This window comes from Pelobates fuscus, chromosome 2 (assembly GCF_036172605.1).
Source record: "Pelobates fuscus isolate aPelFus1 chromosome 2, aPelFus1.pri, whole genome shotgun sequence".
NCBI classification, from domain to species: domain Eukaryota; kingdom Metazoa; phylum Chordata; class Amphibia; order Anura; family Pelobatidae; genus Pelobates; species Pelobates fuscus.
In genome coordinates this window covers 247,857,397-247,882,914 of record NC_086318.1, presented here as the reverse complement: position 1 = coordinate 247,882,914, position 25,518 = coordinate 247,857,397, and the positions used below count along the sequence as shown (strand labels likewise).

Genomic DNA, 25,518 nt, shown 5'->3' with positions numbered 1-25,518 from the left:
CGAGAAAAATGCAATTCTTAAGGGACACTATAGGCCCCAGAATCACTACAGCTTAATGTAGTTATTTTGGTGTCTATAGTTTGTACCTGCAAACCTTTCAATGTAATCACTGCCTTTTCAGAGAAAGGGCCGTGTTTACATTGCTGCCTAATAGCAGTCACTCAGATGGCCACTAGAGAGTTCTTGGTACCTACATTCAGCGCCTCCACGCTCTGTGTGGAGGCGCTGAATGTTCCCCATAGAGATGCATTGATTCAATGCAGCATTGTTTTTCTGTGCATGCGCAATATCTTCCCTTAGCTGAGATCATTATGACTGACCAGCCACGGCGAAACGGGCCCCGCGTGGGAAAAAAGGTGAGTAAAACCAACTTTCTCATGCAGATACCTAAACAGACACAGACACATACTCTCTGACAGACACACACTCTCTGACTGACAGACACACACACACTACATTAAAGGCCGCCTTAAAGGACTAACATCAAAGGCGCCAGGGCGAAATTTCATGGCGACCAGGCGCCTGGGATTTGTCGAGCTATGATGTATTCAATGCATTTGGGGAAATATGTGGTAAAGTAAACCTCTGTGATTCATTTTATTCAATGCACCATATAGAGATCATGCCGAAAACACAGTTTAAGTAGGGTTACTTCAGCATTTCATCCTACATCTGAAACACCAAAGCAATAGGAGCCCCATATTAGCAGATACCACAAAGACTAGAAGGGTCTTATGTTAATGGGACTTTACTCTCACAAAACAGCGCCACTGGACCTGTACGGTGCTGGAAATAAGGTAAGTTTTATTACATTTAAAGGGGGCAATTTGGGGCAAGCCACCTAATTCGTGGTATTAGGAATACACGTCTGTGTTCCTGACCCTATAGTGTTCCTTTAAGTTTTTTTAAAGTCCCTGGCACCAACTTAACGTAAGATGTTAATTGTTTTTAAATGTTTTAATACTTTGCTCCTGGATGCCTGTACATGCCTTTGTCTCCTTTCTTTGGTTTTCTTCCATGCTGAGCAGAAAAGGGAAGCATGTACAACTTCCAAAGGAGACTTACAGTAGTTAGCAAAATAAACCGCACACAGACATGTAGTAAGGTATAATTAAATTATAAATCAGAAGCGTCCTGGCAACATGAAATGTAATGTAATAAACAAAAGTTGAAAATACTGTTTCTAACTTTCTGGATACAGAATGTTAGGGAGCTTAGCTCAAGGGGATGAACTAGTTCGGGCAAATAAACTTAACCTTACCCTGAAAGGCAAAAGAGCAAATCAATTGCAGTTGTCAAGATATAAGTGTATTTATATTTTTTTTAACAATCACTAGAAGCTTGAAGCAGAAGCAGTGCACACAATACAAAGTTCAAAGAACCAAAGACAATCAGTTAGCACATTGTACAGCATACACTGATACACTTACAGTCCATGCATGACATTTCATATAATTACCAAGTAAAAGTATGCAGTTTATCATACTGAATACATAAGCTTTTTGGGACATGAAACAGATAATAAAGGACTTTTTGAGGTGAGATTTACACTATACAATATATTAAAAAGAGAGAAAATTAATGTCCACTCTAAACAGCTTTGCAGCCTCTCTCAGCTCTAAGAGAGGGTTACAACCGCAGTGATTTGTAAAATTGTATAAATTTCATTTTTTCGCTAGAGATACATCAATAACATTAAAGGAAGATAGACTTAGACTTACAATCATCAGTAATTCTGAGATGTTTCAATGCAGCTTGGAACAGCATATATGTGAGCAACCATATGTAAGTTTATATATTTGCTAAGGCAATGCCGTGGTTGATCAACCTGTGGTACAGTTTTACAGGCATGTAGGCCATATATTTTCTCTGGTTAATCAAATTTAAAATACTTATATATTTTTAATTATTTGATTTGATAGAAAGCTGCAGTTTCTCTATAGACAAGGAAAAGCCTGAGATTTCCTACCTAATCAAAATGAAGAAATGTGAACATCCCAAAAACCGCTGTCCTTCAGGAATTTATGTATTCTATATTTCAGCACCACACAGTTTAATTAATGAAACAACATAAAAAAAACTACTCGGCACTCAACAAAAGGTTTACCGCATACTAGTTTTCTCCATGCAGCCTTGCATGCATGAAGGTGTTGTATGGGCTCACAAAGTATATATATAAGTCACTTAAGACTTGTTAGGCAGGCTTACACAGTGTGCACACTGCATACAAGAACATGTATGGTAATGGAAAAGCACAGCTTCCACCTTAGATGACACAGAGTGAGATGGCAAAATAAATAATTCTTATAATTCCCTATTTCAGTTATGTTCAGAGATAACTTGGTGTGTAAATGTTGTGCAGTCTCCAGGTAAGAAGTCAAACCTTTCTGAAATGGTTTGGCTACTTACCTGCTATTGTGATTCGGGTGCAATGAGTGTTGCTTTAAAGTCTGTTGTTTTTACTAACATTTTCTAACTCGGCTCCAACAAGCAAATCAAAAAGATTTGATTTAAGCTCTTGATTTGCATTTTGGCATTTTTTTCAAGATAAACATGGCAGCCTTCATTCGTAATTCTCAAGTGTTGCCACAATATTTAAAATCAACTTAGTCAAGTGTAAAAATATTTTAATATGCTTTTAATAATGTTTCTGTTTCCAAATAACACAGTTTACTGTTGGCTGCTATAAAAATGCTTCAAAGACACAAAATGCTTCAAATACACATGAGAGTACAAAACACTTGACCTGGTGGGCTGCATAAAACACATGTTCATGTCTAGGAAGGGGTTCGTGTTATTTCATTGTACTAAAGGCTATTGGATTAATGCTACATAAAGTATAAAGTATAAAAATCCTGATGTAAAGCTGTAAAAGTACCAATGGAAGGTATCTCCAGATTGCCCCAGAATTAGAACGTTTCACACTTTTTCTGACACATATAATCTATCCCTGTGACTCCCCTGTAGGCAAGGTTCACTAAACACTGAGTATTCCGGTCTACTTTGGATAACTGCATCTTAAAGGAGCTGGTGAACACAGACCCTAAAAGCAACTACAAAAGATCCCTCTTGTTAACCCTACTGAATTGAGTACATAAGACATTTTATCAAGTCTGAAAGCCTGAGCAATGCACCAAACTGTAGTATGATGACTGTGAGCTCAAGTTTGAGATGTGCAGAGGAGAAATGCAACTAGGTGGCAGACTAAAACCTTCAAAGGTTCTGAGTGATTATGTAACAGAACTAGTGTCGTCACATCGTAACACAGTGCAGATGTACAAAACAAGGGAAAGGATGAACAAGTACATAACTGGTTCATACCAGCAGATTTCCTAGGCTAAGGAAACATGTTGGAGTATTGCATTAGGTTTCTATTGCAGGACAATTTCATTATCCAGACAATGATTGAGTTGTTGACGAATGAGACCGAGCATAATAGTTACAGAACAACTAAATGCTTATATTGTATCTAATATTCAAGAGAACATAGTGTCTACAGCCAACAAGGACGTTCCAGCACTCTCCAAAATTTGTAAAGTGTAGTTTTATTTAGTGCATTTTTAATGGCAATGTTTGGACTAACACAGTAGACTTTATCAAGGCTTGATCAAGACCACTGTGTTAGTCCAAATGTTGCTGCTTGGGGTTCTCCCATTTTTTTTAAAAAAATTAATTAATTCCACATTTAGCACCAGTTATGTTATGAGCTATGGAAGACTGAACTTTATCTGCATCAATAGAATATTTAATTACTGAACAGAATTTGTTCCTGAACTTTAAAATCTGAAAATATCCAGGACCTTGATTCGCATAATTTAGTTATCTAATATTGTGCTCACAGAGATTACCTTGGAAGCTACTTAAAATGTGAAGGTCTCTTTATTATTCTCAAGGGTAACAAGATAGACTAATAAGTGTCATGCATATTAATGCAAATATAATCTTTATTTTTTGCAGTTCAATTATTAGTTGCAATTGGCCATGGAGAGCAATGGACTATTAAAAGTTCAGTCTGGGCACACAATGTTAATGAGGAGGTGAACAGACATAATCGTACAATCTAAAAAGTAATTCATTCTTATCTTTCAATTATTTGGCAAGGAGGGAGATAGAGCAACATACATGTGCTCCTGCTCATTGCCAAAATGTAACATGTGACTTAACACATACATATAAAAGGCACATCAAACTGCCTAGGACATGTAAAGAGAATGCACAGTTAAGCACTATACAATAATCTTAAAAAGAGGATTGTTGGCAATTGAAAGTGGAAAGAAAGTGAATTTTACATTTAACCCCTTAAGGACACATGACGTGTGTGACACGTCATGATTCCCTTTTATTCCAGAAGTTTGGTCCTTAAGGGGTTAAAGGAGCACTATAGTGCCAGAAAAATAAAGACTGTATTTCTTAAAAAGGTAGGGATCAAATTGCAAATCCCTGTCCAATGTGTTATAGTCTGACAAACCAATTACATTGCACTGATGTGTTTAAATAAATACAAGAAACCGAAAAGCTTTAAATTAATGAAACACACAGAGACACGTATGTAAACTGTATCAATTCACTGATTTAGGATGGAAAATGGTCCAAGCACTTTCCCAACATGTTTCCTTTAGTCTTCCAAACCTAAAATAATTACATAAAAATATCAGGTACCTACCATCAAATAATAGGTATTATTAGGGGGGAGGGGCTTGGAGGCCATGCTGAACGGTCGCAGGCTGCAGGAGCTCCTGATTCAAACAAGCAATATGCACCACTCTAAAGACGACTTACAGCTACAAAAATGCCACCACAAGCAAGGGAACAACGGGGTGCACAAATCGGTACCCGTCCAGCGACGTTTCCACCGATATGCACCCGACACCCCAGCAAGGCCTACTAGCATGGCGGGCACAGGGGAGACGGCCGCTCTCCTGCCGCCAATGACGATGAGACCGTGGACCCAGAGCCCTCGTTCCCCCCCCCCCATGGTCCAGCGGGGGTTATCGCGGACCACCCTTTTACAGTCTCCCTAACGAAGGGTACCCAAGCGACAAGATCTCTGAAATGAGAAAACGATACTGAAGCCTGCAAAATGGCGTCTAGCCCGCACGCCGCAGCCATGTGCAGTGCCAAGGAAGAAACCGAGCTCCGTCTCAATGGCTTATTCAGCGCTTTATGGGAGAAGCTTGAGGCACTCTTCTGGCCAGCAGCACAAGGTACGCCACCAGACAGCACTACACAGGGCTCACTAGGGGAAGCCGGAGGGACAGCAGTAATTCCCCACCCGGACCTCACTCCCAAGACGAGCAGGCATCCTCACCGGGCTGCTCCAAAAGCGGCAAAAAAGAAACCTACAGAGAGCAGGCAAGGCCTGAAAAAGGCCATCATGGGGCAACCAGCAAGCAGACACCATCGGCTACACCGCCTACTTACCAACTCCAGACGCAAGACCCGGAGAGACACAGCCTTTCGAGACAGACCCAAAATGGCAGACACAGCGAACCGACCGCGCAGGAAACCAAGCAGCCCGCGACCGAGCCAAGCAAGGAGATCTGCAACCGGTACTAATCAATACTTATACAGTCAGTCAAGTAAAGCATGGCGCAGGTTTACAGAGATACACCCCAGCGAACACCTTGCCTACACCTGGCACGTTGCCATGTCTGGACTGCAGGCTCTCTGGACATTGACTGCACCATGGGGCGATGACATTCCCCGAACAGGCAATGGCTGACCAGACACTATCATCGGGACTGCTGTTATTATCTTTCTATTGTTACTTTCTCTCTCTTGCTCATCTATAATTATTTTTTAATCTCAGTGTAAGCACAGGCACCAGGATAGGCATGCAATGCAATTCTTATAGCAAGGTTGCCGCTCTCTAAAGTGCAATTGTTCTGGTCTAACGCTACTATTAGGAATTGTGCAGTTTATCTACCGCTACATATTTGTTCAACCATTATGTAATTCCCGCGCCTGTCTTGGCGGTCCACACAGCAGATAACCCGCTGCCCCTAGCGTACATCGTAACTGTGCCCTATCAGTGCATATTTTACGCTTTCCCCTTATAATATGAAAAGCATTATCAACTACCAGGTACCACCTGTTAACATAAAAAGTATAGCCTAGCTGCCTCAATGCGTAGTAGTTATAACTAACTAAACTATCCAAGCGAATTAACATATGAGGTTACTTGTCAACCGGCTTAAAAAGACGGGTACCCCCACACACACACATCCAGCCTGTTTAACTTGAGACGTTATCCTGTAATACTCTACTAAGCTGGAATAATTGCCTGGAACTCATTAGTTGTACTAAGCATGTTTTCATAACAACAAAATCGATATAAAAAGCTGTGTACCTACCAATACCTCTGTTTAACCTGTTTAACTCTATATATACTGTTGAAGCGTTGGACCCTAACATGTTATCATCCAAAACTAAAAATGTGCTGTATACTCCTATGCCACGTTATGTTATAACTGTTTATTACATTACTGCTTGGAACTGCTATTGTGGCTGACCGAGCCCATTGTTATATCACGCACAACAAAAATAAAGAATTTAAAAAAAATAAAAAAATAAAAATAATAGGTATTATTAAATAGCTAGTAACTATAATTAAATAACAAAACATTTGTATCGAATAAACGTGGACGTTAAGTAAAAATAGCCTAAAATCAAATTAAATAGATTTTGGGATGCATGCCAGATATACTTCCTCTCGGTCTGTAATGCAAAAAAGGAAATATTATTATAATGATAGTATGCATCGCTGACAGTATATAGACTGGATTATTCTTTCTAACTATTTACACTTGCCGATAAGAGAATTAAATAATGATACAGTGAAATACTCCTAAATTAAAATGTTTGACTACCAGACCACTGCTCTGTTAACTCTTTGTGTTTTGGCTATATTTGCCTAAATATTGCCAATTGGCTAATACATTACTCAATTCTGTGTTTAGTGAGTAAACCCTTTAGTAGCTTTCTACAGTTTTTCTAAATTCTTCCTGTGTATGCTCCCGGATACAAATTAATTTTGGATAAGGTAGTTGCTAAAAATCTGTTACAAAGAAAAATATTTCTGATTGCTTCAATGTGGAAAGCCTCATGCGGGGATATAACCCATTAAATATCTTGTTGAACAAACCTCATGCTGCGTAAGTGTGTATAGGAAAGGAAGAAACACATTACCAGAAGACATTATTAGACACCTACATAATACTGGTAGCAGTTTTGCCAGGAACTTTTTAAAAGCATTTATATATATTATATTATATACATTAAAAAAAAACTAAAGTTATTAAAAAGTTCCATGTATCTTGTAATGAGAGATAATGTCCATATAACTATGTGTTTGCACAGGAACTAGGCAAAAAAAAAAAATTGTACAAAGTTTGCTAAAGCAAAGATTTTACTATAGGACCTGTACCTTGAACACATGATGCATAAAACCACAAAAGTTATCTTTGCTATCTTTTAAATAAAATAAAAGGGCAGTTGTTCAGGGTTCAATCAACCACTGCTAGTGAGTAGCACTTGGTTCCTCTTTTCTAGCCCTGCACTAAAGGAGATTATTTTGTCCACATTTCACTGTATTGACTGAAATGGTTAAAATATGTTAAGGCAGGATTTGACAAACCACAGGATCAATGGCTGCTAAAATACAGCTGGAGCATAGCTTTTTTGGAATGCTATGTATGGTCCCTATGGATGAACCTTTTACCTGGTTCCAAAGAATTCAGGCTGACTGCCAAATGTATATCTATTGGCTTTAAAGAGACATGACTTCCTGTTACTGCTACTTTTATCTATACAATTTGATTGCCAAATCACTAGCAAATGTACCGATTTGTTTTTTAACCTAGCGAACTCATCAGTATATGTCCAGTGGCAAATTTGGCACATGATGAAAAATGGCAGCACGCACACATGCAAGCCCAAAATATTGCCATTCACTACTACACCATGTTATCTATGGGGAGGGGGTATACATTTAGCCACTTGTAAAAGCCAGTTTAGATGAGGCATACATGATGACATACATTATTTTTAACTACTGAGCATGCAACATACACATACAACACATAAAACCAGAGTATGATGGTAAAATATGCTTTTCTCTATCATTAGCACTACAGCACTGCTGTGACATCATCAAAATGTCATCCCTGCTGTGACATCAACACCAATAAAGCATTCCAGTGTGCCAAGGCTTTCCTAGTTATCAGACTCCCTGGATAATGCTAACAGTGCATGACCAAAAGATGACTGTATAACTTTATAGCAGCACAGTATTTACAGTTTGCTCCTCTGACAAACAGATCTACTTGTAGATAGCAATATATTGTTTTACAAATATAAAGCTAACTCATCAATTCTCTTACAACCCTGGCCTCCTGTTCAAACAGAAAACAATGCATCTTCCTCACCACACAAGAGCAGAAAAGTTCAAAGCTAAATCAGTTGTAGTATTCGATAACACTAGCAATAAATCAGGACCAGAAGATTATGATTTATGCAGTTCTTCTATTGTACTTATCAGTAACCGCAGCTCTGAGGTGCAGGCAGCCATAGGCACTGTCCTGAGCTTTCAAACGGGAAAGCAATTGAACAGGTTGTGGGAACAAATCATTACAAAACCCAGTAGAAGTTTAATTACAAATCTGGTCTTTAAATATCTGAAAATTATTCAGTGAATTGCAGATAAGGCTTCAACTCATAGCAGTGTTAAATAACTGTAAGGCGCTTAAGGGACAACATGTTTTACTGTACACATACTGTCAGCAGCACCTGTCGGACAAAAGATGCCACTGTCTCCCAAACTTGCACAAATACTCATTTGACACTTTATGATTTAGGAATTTTCCAACTGTGTACATATGGAGACAATGAAAAAAGAAGAATAGTCAAGGTGCATGTGAACTAGTTTGGGCTTATGTAGTGTGTGCAAGTGTCTATTTATTAAACAGCACATGGTCAGTAGCAATAGTGGTTAACCTTTGCACTCCAGATGTTTCTGCACTACATTTCCCTTGATGCTCAGCCAACCATAAAGGGTTATGGCAAGTGTCATGACCACTTCTGCTTCAGTGGCGGATCCAGAGCCTGATCTCTGGATCTGCCACTGAATATTTAAATATTTAAGGAAATAATCTGCTGGGATATAGGGCATAGGAGCAGTGGTATGTTTTAGGGGTAAAGTGTGTGTGAAAGGTGCAGTGTGTGTGTGTGTGTGTGTGTGTGTGTGTGAGCGGTTAAGTGTGTGTGCGAGTGTGTGAGGGCGGCAGTGTATGTCAGGGTTTCAGCGTGCGTGTTAGGGGGCAGTGTGTGTGTGAGAGAGCTGCAGTGTGTGTGTGAGCTGTGCAGTGTGTATGTGAGGGGGGAAGTGTGTGTGAGAGCTGCAGTGTGTGTGTGTGTGAGGCTTGCAGTGTATGTGTGTTTGGGGCAGTGTGTGTATGGTAGCACTGTATGTGTGTGGCAGTGTGTGTATGGGGGGCACTGTATGTGTGTGTGGGGCAGTGTGTGTATGGGGAGCACTGTATGTGTCTGTGGGGCAATGTGTGTATGGGGGGCAGTGTGTGTATGTGGTGCAATGTGTCTATGGGTGTGCAGTGTGTGAATGGGGTACAGTGTTTGTGGGGCAGTGTAGGGAGGCTTTTTATTAATTTTTATTAATTTTTTATTTAATTAAATAAATATATTTATGATCCCTGGCGGTTTTTAGTGGTTAGAGTGAACTCTAGCCCGCAGCTCCAGGGCTAGAGTTCACTCTCGCGAGATTTGGAGCATTGCCGTGGTAACCGCGGCAACGCTCCGTGCTCGCGAGAGTAGGACTAGAAGCAGCTGCAGGCTCCCGGGTCCTCTCTCTCTCCCTCCCCTGCCGGTTACCAGCAATGTGCCTGCGGACCGGGGAGGGAGATTTCTGTTCTCCTTTCCCGGTCCGCAGGCAAATTGCAGGGCTGGCACTTGGACACTGCCAGCCCTGCATTAGTCGGCAGGGGAGAATCTCGGGAGGGGGAGGGCAATTGCCCGTTGCCCCCGCCCTGGATCCACCACTGTTCTGCCTCTAGACGTGGTAATGGCGGTAGGAGTCAGTTTGTGCAGCGATTCTGCTTGAAACACTGCGCGATCTGAGATATCTGCACTTGAGTGCCGAGAGCTCATTAGCAGATGTGACTGGCAGATTGGAACTCTGTTGCAGACTCTGTTGCCAAATGTTAATTCCATGCAAAAAATATGTCAGCTGTGAGCATGCTGGCAAGTGACGTTATTAGATTCTCCCTTACAGGAGGCGCACCTGCAAAGGGAAGCTTGCTTCCCCTCTTTCTCCATTGAAGAAATATATATTTTTAAAAATCCTCCACCCTCTATCCCTTCCCAGTCCCTCTCTCTATTTCATTAATATAATTATTAATTCCTGTAATATATAAGAAGTATTGGAGTTTTTTGTAATATCACATAAAGTATACATTGCTTTTTCTGCATCATACCGTTTCAAGCTCTTGAGAAACTTGCCGCTTGCGTAATTCCTCCATCCTTTCACACACGTCGGTAAAGCAGGTGTTATAATAATCGGCGTACTGCTCAGCAAGGTCGTCTATGTTCCCCAATGAACCATCCTACAAATAAAGAAAAACGAGTCAACAATTAAAGCCCACAAATAATATATGGCAAAACAATTACATATATTTTTAATACACGCTCAGCAATATACAATTACACAAATTTATCTTTTTGAAGTTCAAGAATATTTTATTGACAGTAAATCCAGAAAAGGAACCATCACATTGATAATCTCAATACTATCACAACTGATTTGTCTCCCGTTTGGAAGAAACTCTCGCTATCACTTTTTTCCCTAGAGATCGCTCCCTAGAAAAAAACGAAGGGCACACAGAAAGTGATTAAGAAGTAAAAGCACAGTGTCACAAGCCGATATGTAGGCAGACCACACATCATATGTACTGATAAAGTAGCTTAAGCTCTCATTCCCTAATAAAATTGGAGAGTTGACAGTAAATTGTAAAAATCATAGCACCGGTCTGATCTCACACTATTAATATACGGTAATGTTTTTTTTAGTACTTTCTATTGAAATTTTGCAGTAGCATTTTATTTACTATTTATCATTGTACAGTAATTTTATTTATTTTCTATATTGATTTTTGACGTAAAGGCAAATTACTTCCAGTTCCATTACTGCAACTTGTTTTCCCATGAATGTTTATTTCAATGATGATTTTTTTAACAGGTAGCTCTATTCCTCGAATGCAAAATCTGTGTGGTCATCAAGAAAGTGTGCTTTAAATAGGAATTCAAAGATCAACAGCACATTTGTGTTCACAATTGTAGAATTGAGTTTCATTAACCTTTTGGAGCAAAATGGGGTGGGGTAACTCATGGCTTTAATGGTATTAATGTGATCTTATCTACTATTTGTTCTCTAGAGAAATCACACATACTATACAGCTTCAGGCAAGTTTTTGCAATATTATGTAAAAAGAGCAACAAATGCGAACACACGATTTTCCCTAAAGTGAGTTTATTCTAATCTAAGCTATGTTTAAACAAAGTGTGACTCTTAGAGTTGTTGAACCACAGTGTTTGTAATCGCCAGTTGCCTGGCCATGTTTGCCAGAGAGCTTCCTTTATTTTCTAAAGCAAGCAATAGGATTAAATGAGCATATGAGGCTTTGAGTTAAAAATAGAGATTGCATATTGTGCATTGCAAGAGTACATTTCTGGGTAGCACGCCAAAGCAGACCAATACGAATATAGAGAAGGCCTCAAAACATAACACAAGCAATGATACTTATTTAAATGTGAAAAAGTGGCTAACATACATACTTTGAAATAACCATATATATATATTACTGTAACAATTTATAAAATATATATAATATGAATACTGTCTCCACTACTCTTTTAACCTCAAGCAATGACCAACTCATATTAAGTCCTTAATCATATAGTAAGCAGGGTCCAATTAAAAATGCACACACACATACATTCCTGAATGTAAATGAAATGAAATTTTTTTTAGTTTTTTTTTAACATAGTAAGCAGCCACAAGCTGTTTAATCATGCATGCATATTATTTATCTAATTGTACTAGTAGTACACAAACACGCATACACAAAAACACAGTTATTCAGCACATTAGTCTCACAAGAAGTCCCTTGTTTTTTGTTTGAGCAAAGGGGCGAGTTTACATTGAGCACTCAAGTGCAAGTTTTATATGATAGGGGTGGAAAGGCAACGTTTTGGCAGGTGGGCAAGCACAAACCTCAATGCTCTCCAGGCTTGGACTAGCACACTGGGATACTTTCTGGGGTTTTGCAGTGTCTGTGCTGCCAGGACAATGACCTCAGATAAGGGTGCCCTCATGGTGCATAGTGTCAATCAAATTCTAGATTTATATATACATACGTAGATATATTTCTACTAGTTTTCATGCAACATTATCTGCCAAAAGTAGTAAAATAAGGGTTAGGTTTCTAAATTAACTGTAGTGTGCCCCTTAACTCCCTACTGCAAAGAGCTTATCACAAAAATGTTTCACCTTCAGAAACCTGCTAATGGTTCCAAAGTTCATGTAGCCGCTCCCATATGTTTGCTGGACAAGTAACAGTCTAATAAGTGTTACTTACATTTAACAATGTTTTCTACTTCTTATTTAAAACGACTTTTAAGAGGAGAACGACACAACAGCAGCATGCATATTGAGACATATCAGAACTATACATTTTGGTAATTATGCAATACAACTAATTATTATGTATGCTGTCATAAATACAGTTGGACGCCTGTGACTAAGAGTAGAATGGTATCCCAAGATCTCACCGATTCTGCAGATAAATACATTACTTTGAAACAGGAAGGAACTCTGGGTCAGATAGGAGGGATTAGTGTGCAAAGAGAAGAAAAAATATAAAACCAGTATCATGAAAAATACAACTACTTTAGGGAACGCATACAAATACAATTGCCTTACGCGCTCTAAAAATACAATTGGTTTCAGAACTTATGGTCAAAGAATTTGACAAAACTCGATTCGCAATATTAATTTAAAAGAAGTACTCTAGTTTAGGGCTTGATAAATTTGCTTTGAATCTAGGAACCAGCTGAAAAAAATAAGAGCCAAGTTTTTTCAAACCTACAAAGCTTTGTTTTCAATGACAAAAATAACATTTTTAAAGGGACACTATAGTCAGAAACACAACAGCTTAATGTAGTGGTTCTGGTGTCTATAGCCTGTCCCTGTAAGATTTTCAAGTAAACACTGCCTTTTCAGAGAGCACACTGTGCTCAATAAATTAAACAGACTCTGCAGCAAAGAACATTTAACCCCTTAAGGACACATGACATGTGTGACATGTCATGATTCCCTTTTATTCCAGAAGTTTGGTCCTTAAGGGGTTAAACATTAGATCTCTCTTAACTGGAAATGTGTAGATAGACTTTGTAGGTCACATGCAGGGGAGGTATGGCTAGGGTTGCATAAACAAAGTGATTAAACTTGAGCAGTTAGACTTCAGGGGCGTTGCTAAAACCACTATAAGCTAAATATATGTTGTTGCTTATAGACACCCTTTAAATGTCATACAAGTGAGATGATGTTAATTAGTATTGTAAAAAAAACTATTTACAAAGCCACTGGTTACTGTATATTTGCATGAGACATTAAATGACAAATTAAGCCCTAATTCAGAACTGGGTATGTTTCACTTGCTGCTCTGCTATTTCTGTAAAATAGAAGATGACTTTCTGTTATTCAAGATCTGTCATGTTAAATATAATTTGCTAAACAGAAATGCATACAACGTGTCAGACCTTATTAATAATATTTGGACATAAAGCAGAGTAATATAAAATGATACAAAACATGTATAGTCATCTTGTTATATAACAGATTGTTCTGTATCTTTCCAAGTGACATGGCGAGTAGACAACTGGGCCTATTCTCCAGTTCTTTTTTATTTAGTATAATACAAATCAATTTGTATTATTATTATTATTATTATTATTAAAGCTTACACATGTCATAGCATCTTTGTGTATTCTTTGGAATAAATATATACCGGTAACTCATGCATACATATGTAAATGCCTTATTTCACTGTTTGTCCTGACTTAACCTTGCTCCAGAGAAAGGAGACATTTTAAATAGTATTTGGACATGATTGTGACTTATCTACCAAAAATCCATGCAGGTTACCAACAACTAGTGCTCATCCACATATGGAGGTTGTGAAAATAACTGACTTGTCAAAAATAAGCCCTGAACGGAATTCAGCCATTCACTTTACATATAGTCATATATATGTGGTGCTTCTGAACATAGAGGAATAAAATATGGCCGCCCCTACAGGGCAAAAAATAATCCAGGAGTTGTACTGCAAAGAGAACGCTAACTGCAATAACAAGTGTCTTCTTGCACAAGTAGCGGAAAGGGAAACTATCACCTCTAAACTCTGCAGGATCTACAGAAAGTTTAGTGGCTGCCTTGTTAACATTGCAGATACAATAGGCACATTACCTCAACACGAGATGTCCCTCCTAATGCAACTGTTTGAGAGACTGTAAAAAGCATCCCCCCCCCCCAGATATTGCCAAACAACAACTCTCATGATTCTATGGCCATCTTTTGCATTCCAACACTGGGAGTTGTAGGCCATCAACTTCTGGGGGGAAGGAGGGGGGAGTTTGAGATCCCTGGTTTACTGGTTATGTGCAGCTCCCCTTACATATAACTGACATAGTATTGACTAACAGGGGTCAGCTACTTTCAAGTCTTGCAAAAAAAAACGTATTACAGGAACCTGCATATCCTGGGGATTACCAGCATATGCAGTAACTGCACAAGTGAATATATATTTGATTTATTAATTTTTTATTTTTTGGCAACTTTTTAATGCATGACAATGTGAGAAGCATAAAAGTGAATGAAATTGGTATTTAGTGAATAAAAGCCCTTTATGTTAATTATCTGTGACGTGAGATACAAATGCCATACAAGAATTGAAAGGGGTATGTCTTTGCTTGGAAACATATGGCAGCCTGCAGTGTCCCTTTAAATAACAAATCATGTTCATTTGTTTGGTCCCTTAAGGGCCAAACTTCTGGAATAAAAGGGAATCATGACATGTCACACATGTCATGTGTCCTTAAGGGGTTAAACATAAAACAAGGTAAGCATTTTATTTTTTTTCCAGCCTGTATAATTGCTACTGGTCAGGTCATTTAAATGGAATTGCAGCTATTTCCCTCCACGTTCTCCTCCTAGTTTAAATTGAAGGCATTCAGGACTCAAAGATTTTAGAGAAAACATGAATCAACATACCAATATTAAAGTGGTGTAATTTTTTAACCACCAACTATGCCAAATGGCTTATTGCTATTATTATAGTGTGTTCATGATATAGCTTTTTATGAAATGGACATCAGTATCCCAATAAAATGATACAACCCGGGCAGAGCTGTGAACTCAAAAATGCTTGCCAAGTACTTAAATGAAGTTAATCCTCCTTTGTAGATCAAATAAATCCTAGTACACTCAAGAGAATGTTTTGTAATATAAGCGTTTCATTAAATGTTCACTAAATAATTCCAGCCACTTTAGAAACAAAATACTGTAGTTTCTATTATAACAGTTTTATGGCTAATAGACTGCACAGTAGAATTCCCACCAGCATGTCCATTTCATTAACAAAAACATCTAGGGTCAATGAAATTTAAGCCTTCATTAAGATAGAGCCACGGGGCATAAGGCAATGAGGGAGCACATTTATCTCAATTAAACGATGCTGGGTTCATAATCTAACAAATTATATTTAGCAGTTCTCATGTTAAAAGAGAGCACAAAGAGGTAGTTGAAGGTAGTTGAAATAGCCAGAAGATAATGGAATTTATTATTTTAGTTTGCTAAAGATTAAAAATTGACTTGGTGGTGGGCAAAAAAAAATTACACTAATATAATAATTATTAGCGCTAATCACATACAAAATGAAGAAGAAAAGGCTTAATATTTTTAAAATTCTGAATTTGAGACATTACTGGAGCTATGTTCCTCTATTACAGTAAGGCTTCCCTTTGGCAATTCTGCTGTTTTGGATTCCTTTGCCTGAGCACCTTGGCAAACGCAGTTCACAAAATTACCAAAGGTTGGGCAACATTTGTTCAGATCTGTATCACTGAAAGCTATATGATATTTATATGACAGTATGTAAAACTATGGAAAACATGTTTACTCGACTGTACCTTTTCGGAATAATTCCAGGCATCAAGATTTCTCCCACTTATTCACCTCACTTTGTTTTATCTATTTAAAATCAGGTAGCTTGGCAAACAAGTATGGGCATTAGGCCACTCAATATGGCCACACCGTGATTAAGCACTCACCTCCCAATGTGAAGCAGTTGAAGCAGTACATATGTTAAATTAGTGTAAAACCCACTTATATTGGGGTACTGTGACATTAGTGGTGAATTTAAACATAGCATGGTCATATAGCTTAACAAAATCTCTATAATATTTATTTGCTAAGGTAGGTGATTTTAGGTAGCCTTGTAAGATTTAAAACGGTATTTTTGTGTAAGCTGTAACCATGATCTGTATTTTGAGGTTTGTATAGTTTTCACTCGTGTTGGGGGGTTATGTTACCTTCACTTTTGTTGGGGATTCATATCGCCTGCATTTGAGCTAGGCACTCATATTGCTTGCACTTGAAGACTTACAATGCCTTCACTTAAGTTGTAGTTTGTTTTGTTTGTCTGCCATACATAAACCTTAGTGCAGTATGAGCTAGTTTGTGGCTGCTACACAAAGTCTACTGCAAAAATTACAAATATTTGTTTTAGGCTATTATATATATATATAAGCCTAAAACAAATATTTGTAATTTTTTGCAGTAGACTTTGTGTAGCAGCCACAAACTAGCTCATACTGCCAAGGATGTATTTACCACAAGGCAAACAAGGCATTTGCCTAGGGCGGCACTTTCAGGAGGGGGGGCGCCAAAAAACACCACCCCAAACTCCCAAACAAATGCCTTGTTTGCCTTGTATTCTGGGGCTGTCCACCTTACTGTGAGTGAGTGAGTGAGTGTAGCTGTCAGTGTGTGTCTGTGAGTGAGTGAAAGTGTGTGTGTCTTTCGGTGAGAATAGGTGTGCCTGTGAATGTGTGTCAGTGTGTGTATGTCATTTTATGTGTATCTGAGAGTGTGTGCCTGTCAGTGTAAGTGTGTGTTGGTTAAACAGTGTGTGCCAATGACTGTGTATCTGTCAGTGAGTGTATATCAGTGCACATATCAATGAGGGCATGTGTCTGTCAGTCAAAAAAGTGGCCTTGACATGAATTGGGGTGGCAAATTTAGGTTTTGGGTTGCCCAAATTTAGTCGTGCCTAGGGCAGCACAAATCCAAAATACACCACTGCATACCGCACTAAGGTTTATGTATGGCAGACAAACAAAACAAACTACAACTTAAGTGAAGGCATTGTAAGTCTTCAAGTGTAAGCAATATGAGTGCCTAGCTCAAATGCAGGCGATATGAATCCCCAACAAAAGTGAAGGTAACATAACCCCCCAACACGAGTGAAAACTATACAAACCTCAAAATACAGATCATGGTTACAGCTCACACAAAAATACAGTTTTATAGTTTTTTATGAATTGGACATCAGTATCCCAATAAAATGATACAACCCGGGCAGAGCTGTGAACTCAAAAATGCTTGCCAAGTACCTAAATGAAGTTAATCCTCCTTTGTAGATCAAATAAATCCTAGTGAAATATATATATATAATTAGCTTATTATTTAACTCTAGCCCAGAAATAACCATGAAATCTGAAATAACGGTGTAATATGGAAATATTGTTAGGAGGTTCGGGAAACAGTCCCATATTGGATGTCTCCGGTGCATTATTTCCCCATGTAATTGATACTCTGTGATTAATATTTTTATTGTGTTAAAGGTTCACCCAAAGCATAATAATAATTTTCCTCACTGCAAAGCACATGTGTCCACAAGATAGGGCAGGAGGAGGCATGTGTTCCCAAATTTGCTTTTCCTTGGAAACTCTAATAGTGACAGTGATTTGGAATGTGATAATAGATAGCATCCTTCCATCCCATAGTTGAAAAGTCTCCGTAGCATTACATGGGTAACAGTAATAGAAGCAAAGCACTTCCACGGGAATCCACTTGAGTGCACACTAATTAGGGTTGACATGGCCTCTGCAGATGCTCTACAAACCATATATCCAATCATATACAGCCAGTTTAAAAGTAGTTCTCAAAAGCCATCATTTCTATCTAAATATAATAGGAAAAGATTCAATAAAGTACCATAGCCACTACATCCTGGTGCCCACCCAATGTAAGCAGTAACCATTTTAGAACAGTTTGATTTCTTAATATCTAAGCATCTAATTTAAGTATATTGACATGTACACTAAATTAATATTTTTATATATTTAATGGATTTTGTTTTAAAAAAGACTATTAACATATGTATTATATAAACTTGTAAAAAAAATTATTAGTAGCAAATTAGAAACACAACTACTATGTGTAGGGTGATTTGTGGCGTTCACATCTGGACGCAAAGCATGTTTGAAAAATGGCATGGCAAAAACTTTTTCTCAGACACTTTTTCTAACCAGCATACCATTCTGTTTTTGTAGACATTGGCTTGATTCATAATTGATTTCATAGATTTTTTTTTTTAAATCTTGGGTAAGGAATGTCTAGTTCCTACCTTCCCTTCTTCCTCTTTCTTATTACATACGTATGTTATAATATGCTGTATACAACTGGAACCATTGCAGAATGAAAGGAAAAAAATATGTTAATTACCAAAAAAAGGATAAAAAAATAAAAAACAAACAATTACTAGATTTCCTAAGAAAAGAAGGATAGATGCAAAGAATGAATGCTTTACAACACTGCCTGTCAAGATTAATTCGTTAAACTAGGAATTGTGGAGAATTATGGAATAGTACATTTTAGGTCAACAAATACCTAACACGCTAAAAAGGCTGAAAAAATGGAGCCGCATACATCACAAAACTTGATATTGTAATCACTGATGTAAAGGTAGAGTTAAGCAATGGCATGACAAGTTTGAATCTGGATACCCATACAAACACAGCACCACTGAAGTATCCATTGAGCTTGCACAATCCAAAAATGATGACGTCTTGGTATAAATAAACTTCAGATTTATTTTATTTTCACTTTTAAGTCAGAGAAATTACATACCTGGACATTCACAAAAACAGCGCTGGGGAGCAGCAGTATTGTCTGTCCATTTTCAAATAAATAATATAATATAGGAACTGGACAACCCCCCAAGCATATCAGCATCAGATAGGTATCAGAATATCTTGTCCCCATAGCAGTACATCTCTTAAAACAGTGTACCCAGGACAAACCTACACTATGACACTTTAGATAATTTTTTTTATTGGATTGATACAGTCTGGATGTATACTTTAATTATTTATCGTAGCAGATTTTAGAGCAAAATTGTCAAGATGGGAAAGGAACCAAGTTGATCCAATCTAGCATTTTGTTTCTAGAAATGTAATTCCCTTGTCAATTCCCTAGTTTAGTAAATAGCCCCTCTTGCCTCATTAATTGAAAAGAAAGCAGAATGCACCCAAGAATACTGGGGAAGGTATGTAACATTTGTCCATTTCTAGCCGAAAGCAACTTCAGAAACACATGCACAGTAAGTAATTTGCTCAGTTATTGCTATTTGGCATACTTACTATATAATAGGTGATATTGTAAAGTCCGTTATTATGCATTTTTACACAAGTTCTCACATGGACAAACATGATCAGATGTTGGCATGCTATTCAATAAGTAGGCATGGCAATTGCTTGCAAAACGTGTATTGTTTTCCTTCTTTTTCTCTGTCTACTGTGAAACTTACATGGTTGTGTGGTTTTCACACAGCTGCAAGTAAATGTCCACATATTTATTAATGCAAAGCCAGTGAATTCCACAACGAGAACTAAAAAAGTTAGGTTTGAACTCTATTTTTTTAAATGGATAACAGAGTTTAAGAACAACTGCCATCTCAAAACCATTTCTTAATATAATAACCATTTCATCAAGTTTTGAAAAGAAATTGAACTTTTTTTTTTTTTTTTACAAATGAAGTAGGGATCAAAGAAACAGTCGGCTTTCAAATACTGTCCGGATGCTATAGCTATACGTGGCTGAAATAACCTGTCATGTACAAAACGTAGGGAGGAGTTTTTCTAATTTTTTTTCTTTTTTTTTTACATGTACTTCATTAAAAAAAGAATTTCCTTTCTAAACTTGAAGAAAGGATTCCGATATTAAAAATGTTTTTAAAGTACCAGGTTTCATTTAATGTGTTAAGAGGAAATCCATGCACCATAATCACGACATCCTACGGTAGTGGTTATGGTTGCTAGGAATGTTATTGCACCTTCCCATGGTAAGTAGCCAAAAGTGATTAGAAGTGTGATAACTTATCTGGGTTCTGTCTGTGTCCATTGCCCCCTCCTGTGGTGCTGAAAGCTCCTGTTAGAAGCTTCTCTCAACTTCACCGAGCTAAACCTTGCTGTGCAGTGCCACGTCCATTCAATGAGACGAGAGCATCAGTTGAGTGTTAGGCACCAACTAGTCAGTGTATGAAGGTGCACACCATAGTCAGAGAGAGGTATCCAACCACTTTTGTAAGCCTATTCCAAATTTACCCATTGGATTTAAAAAGGTGGTTGCAGTACGCAAACCCAAGAATAGTACTTAACTTGAGGCCATTACTTTTCAGCAATGGGCTAAGATTCCTCAGGAACGCTGCCAGATACTGGTGTCTAACTATGCATCTAGTTTGCCGCAGGTCATAAGAGCAAAAGGGATGCTCTACTAAGTACTAAAGATGCTTGCTATGAAACGGTTGAATAATTTTGATAAGTCATTATAAGTTGCATTTTCAGTTGAATTTGGGGAAGCCACTTGAAACATTTGTTGTGTTGAACTATTTCAATTGCTTTTGTTTGACTTGTTCATTGCAAGCAGTTGAAATGTTGTAAATTTTGACAATAAACCTGATTTTCAATGGGGATTGAATAATATTGATTACAATGGGACGTATATATAATATACTTAACCCCTTAAGGACCAAACTTCTGGAATAAAAGGGAATCATGACATGTCACACATGTCATGTGTCCTTAAGGGGTTAAACCAACCAACTCATGACAAAGCACCACAGTCCTGGCAGTACTTTAGTATTTTGATGTAAGTACTTTAAACTATACAACATATTCATGGTTAGGTGACCGTTGCTCAAAGGTTCCAATCTGTTTTGTTTTGTTTTTTTGCTTTTATATGGCCTCTTCAGGCTTGTAAGTTGCATGTAGATTTGAGAGAATTTGATTTCTGAAAACAAATATGGTGACACTCCGAACATGACATGTACTGATGCTTATTAAAGACAACTAATCTTTTTTTTAATATGCATGCTCGAAGTTGTACAGTTTTGCAAAATCAAGTAATCTGCAGAATTTAGCTCCATGTTCAATTTCTAGTATACTGTAACCATAAGAAAGTAATGTAATTTCAGGGTTCAGTAATTGTAGAAGAGAACACAGATAGTCTGAAAGTTGGTTAGCTACTTCCTAATTGCTGCTTAGTGTGCGGCAATAAAGAAGACAGCTTGCAAGTCATAAACATTAAAGGCTAGTATGTTTTTTCTGTTCATTTTATTTTTGCGTAATTTCTGTATCATGCATTAAAAATGTGAGTCATCTCCTGCATTTGGTTTCCCTTTAAAGACAATGATTTCCAATTGTTAGTAAACACTGAAAGAATTTAGTCAAAATTTATATATTTATTGTAAAACAAACAAAGTGAATATTCATCAAACTCCGCTTGTCAAACAATTCTAACGTATTTAGCCCTTCCTTAGCTCCTAACGCTTCGGCATGTTCAAGACCTTTAAACAGGAAATGGCTAAAATCACTATCAGTAAAGTCCATTTTTACTTCAGAAATTAGTGTTAGCAAAGAATGCTTTCCTGTAATTCCGTCCGTAAAAAGCATGTGCGTAATACAATAATACACATACCGTTTTACACACCCAACGTAGGATATCCTGAGGAAATAAGTTTTTTTCCCAAAGCTTTACAAGCAGGACAGAAGTTTATTGTAAGCTTTCTGCATTACATTAGTAATCAAGTGAAAATTTGCAGAGAACATGAACATACATAAACTACACTAAATCTCATGCTTCTGGTCTTTGAAACGAGCGGGAAATATAGACTGTAATGCAAAGTGACGTACTATATGTAAGGCAATTGCACATTGATGTATAGAAATATGGGAATGTGGTAGAAATATCAGGTTCTACAAATTGAAGTGATTTCAATCATTGAATATGCTCATTAAAAAAACATTCTATTGAAAGTGTGTATGTGTGTGTGTGTGTGTATATATATATGTATATATATGTATGTTTATTTTATTTTCAATATAATTTTTTTACATCCACTGTGTCAGTGCATTTACTTAATATTAATGGACCCCTTTTTTTTATTAAAACACAAAAACATTTCAAATCACCCTCACTTCTCTTTTTTCCTGTACTGAGACACACTTCTCTTAAGATGAGGTCATTTAAACTGATGGCTATTATCCAATCAAATGCTCATAGAAAAGTACTCACATAGAAGCTTTGCGGACATGTAGTGCACACTCAGCTATTCAATAATTTTCTGTGCTTCGTGCAAGACCAAAGAATTGTTTAGGGGTTTTCTCATAAAGATAGACATTTTATGAAAAAGAACATATATAGGCCGTGTATTTCAAAATCAAAATATATCATAATACAAACAAAGATTAATTTGTCTTATCTATGGGCTTATTCTTTACAAAATATGGTGAACTTTTAAACTTCAAACAGCTTCTGCCTGCATAGCTTGATGTTTCTCAACAAACAACAGTTTGGACATGCTCAGGAACATAGGAAGGATCCTAGGGTCTTGCCACAAAAGACACCAGTGGCAACCACATTTGGTAGGAGTTTAACCAGAGGATAACAGCCCCAAGTCAAGGGTGCATGAGGTAACTAATGCCCTATTCCTTCTTCCTGTGGGCATCACCATGCAAACAGACATGTTACATGTTACACATTGAAAGTGTCACGGTAAATGACTGTTTGTGTATTATCTCAACACTGAGTAATTAAAAGAACACTATAGGGTCAGGAACACAAACATGTATTCCTGGTCCTATAGTGTTAACAACTCTATCTAGCCCCACTGCCCCTCCTTATCCCCCTAAATATAGTAAAAGCTTACCTTTATTCCTGTCTGCTGCTGCTGACTCTGTCCCTGATCTGCCTCCTTGGCTGACATTATCAGAAGTAATGATATCAGCCAATCACAATGCTTTCCCATAGGAACACATTGGATTGGCTGAGATTGTCAATTTTAATTATCTAAGCCAAGGTGGCGGGCCAGGTGCAGAGCGAAACACCGCCCTGGCCAATTAGCATCTCCTCGTAGAGATGCATTGAGGAAAGTTAAGTGTCTCCATGCAGTGGTTGGAGAAAGTGCTCTGCCCCAGGAAACACCTCTAGTAGACATATGAGGAGTGGCCAGTGGAGGTATCCCTAGGCTGTAATGTTAGCACTGTATTTTCTCTGAAAAGACAGTGTTTACAGCAAAAAGCCTGAAGGTAATGATTATACTCACCAGAACAAATACAATAAGCTGTAGCTGTTCTGGTGACTATAGTGTCCCTCTAATGATATGCCAGACATGTCATGAAATAAAAGGACTTGCTCAAATTCTGGTATTTAATAGGTTAAAATCATAATGTGGTTTTTGTTCAAGTGCAGAAAGTTCAGAAACTTTCAGTTCCTTTTTCTAAAATTGCAGATAATTACTATGCAACCTACGCTATTAGCTCCTGCTGAAAAGTAAAGTAAAATAATAATTACTAGCCATCTGAGCCCTTAATTCTTTAACCATGCGACTGCTTTTCATAGCTATTTGCAGAACACGAATGCACAGACTCCTTTTTGTCTAATTAGAATGACAATGGCTTATTGTTCTTAGCAACCCCTAGCTCTCACATCCTTAATGAGCGCTGTTGTGTAACATTTGTGTCTGTACTGTATTTATGCAGAACAGCCTTCACGAAAACAAAGAGGATTGTGCAAGGCAAGTCTGTTCTAACCTCCAAGCGCCGTCAGCCATCCCACAATCCACAGGCAACAAAATGAGTTACACCAGGCCACTGACATACAAAAAAAGTGAACATATCCAGGTTCACAAATCAAATGAAAGGAAAAATGGTGCAGTTCAAATGCCCATAACGCCATATCAAGTTCAGTAACCCATAATGGACACTGATGAAAGAAGGATTAGCGTCAACAGTAATTGAATGAGAAAAATTGAATATGTTACGACAAGATTTAGCAGACATTTTGTTAATCTAGTACTAGTGTAGTAAGCAATTAAATTGATCGTACGATTCTAAAATAATTTGCTAATTTTACCACCAATTTCATAGCAGATAGATATGGTCAACATTAAAAACATATATTGCATATGAAGGATAATTTACTAGACAGGAATTAAAAGACAAATTACAAAAATTTAGGACAAAATATAAATTGCAAAATACATGGACATTAGATTGTTTAACAGTTAATCTATTTTTGTGAATTACCCTACTCTCTTGCTATTTTCGACTTGTCTGCAACATAGTGAACAAACTGAATTTGGACAATAGTGGCTCTGTTACCATACCAACATGTGAAGCTTTGTACTCTTTATTTATTTTCTTTTCCCCCCAAAATGAGTAAGAAGTGTGTGCGGATATGCAGATTACTATTTACATTATTAAAAATGCCAAATGAGACACCTAAAATCAATGATTCCTTCAGGAGGCACTACTAGTTTATTATTACTATTTGACAGTGATTTTTTTTCAACCAGACAAAACATATCTGATACATTCAACAATCATTCGAAAGCTGAGATTACATTTGCTTCTTAACCTTTTAATAACAATGTTCCCTCAAGACTGTGAAGATAATAAATAACTTGTCTACGCCTGGCCCCATAGGTGATAAATATGATAAAATAAATGTGCTTTAATTTTAAAAATGTAGCATATGTCTATTTGGCTAATTGTAATTACTATGGAATGAATTTCCATAGTTCCTTTGAGGCAATTATTTTGCACATAAGTTATTTTAGGTCATGCGAAGTGGGACCCATTCTGTTAAAGCAGCAATTTTACTTTGCAGGTTTTGTTTTTAAATGTATCCCTTTGTTCCTTATATTTCCTCTTGTTTTTATTATTTAAAATGCACCTTTGATTTTTAATTATACATTAGACAAGTAGGGACTACTTTTTTATGGACATCATGATCTTTCTCAATGGATGGCATTTAAATACAGTTCTGTTGCTAATCTAATTTACTCACAATCCATTAACCACCAAGAATCTAACAGAATCTAACTG

The 25,518-nt window shown here is 37.4% G+C and overlaps 1 protein-coding gene across 4 annotated transcripts in view; it reads right to left on the bottom strand.

The window, feature by feature from the left end:
* Positions 1-25,518, bottom strand: part of SASH1 (SAM and SH3 domain containing 1) — a 192,099-nt gene that overhangs the window by 149,704 nt on the left and 16,877 nt on the right. For all 4 annotated transcript variants that reach the window (XM_063443324.1, XM_063443325.1, XM_063443327.1 and 1 more), the window contains exon 2: positions 10,488-10,616. In XM_063443324.1, the coding sequence (XP_063299394.1) occupies positions 10,488-10,616 (129 nt within the window). The remainder of the gene's footprint in view (positions 1-10,487; positions 10,617-25,518) is intronic.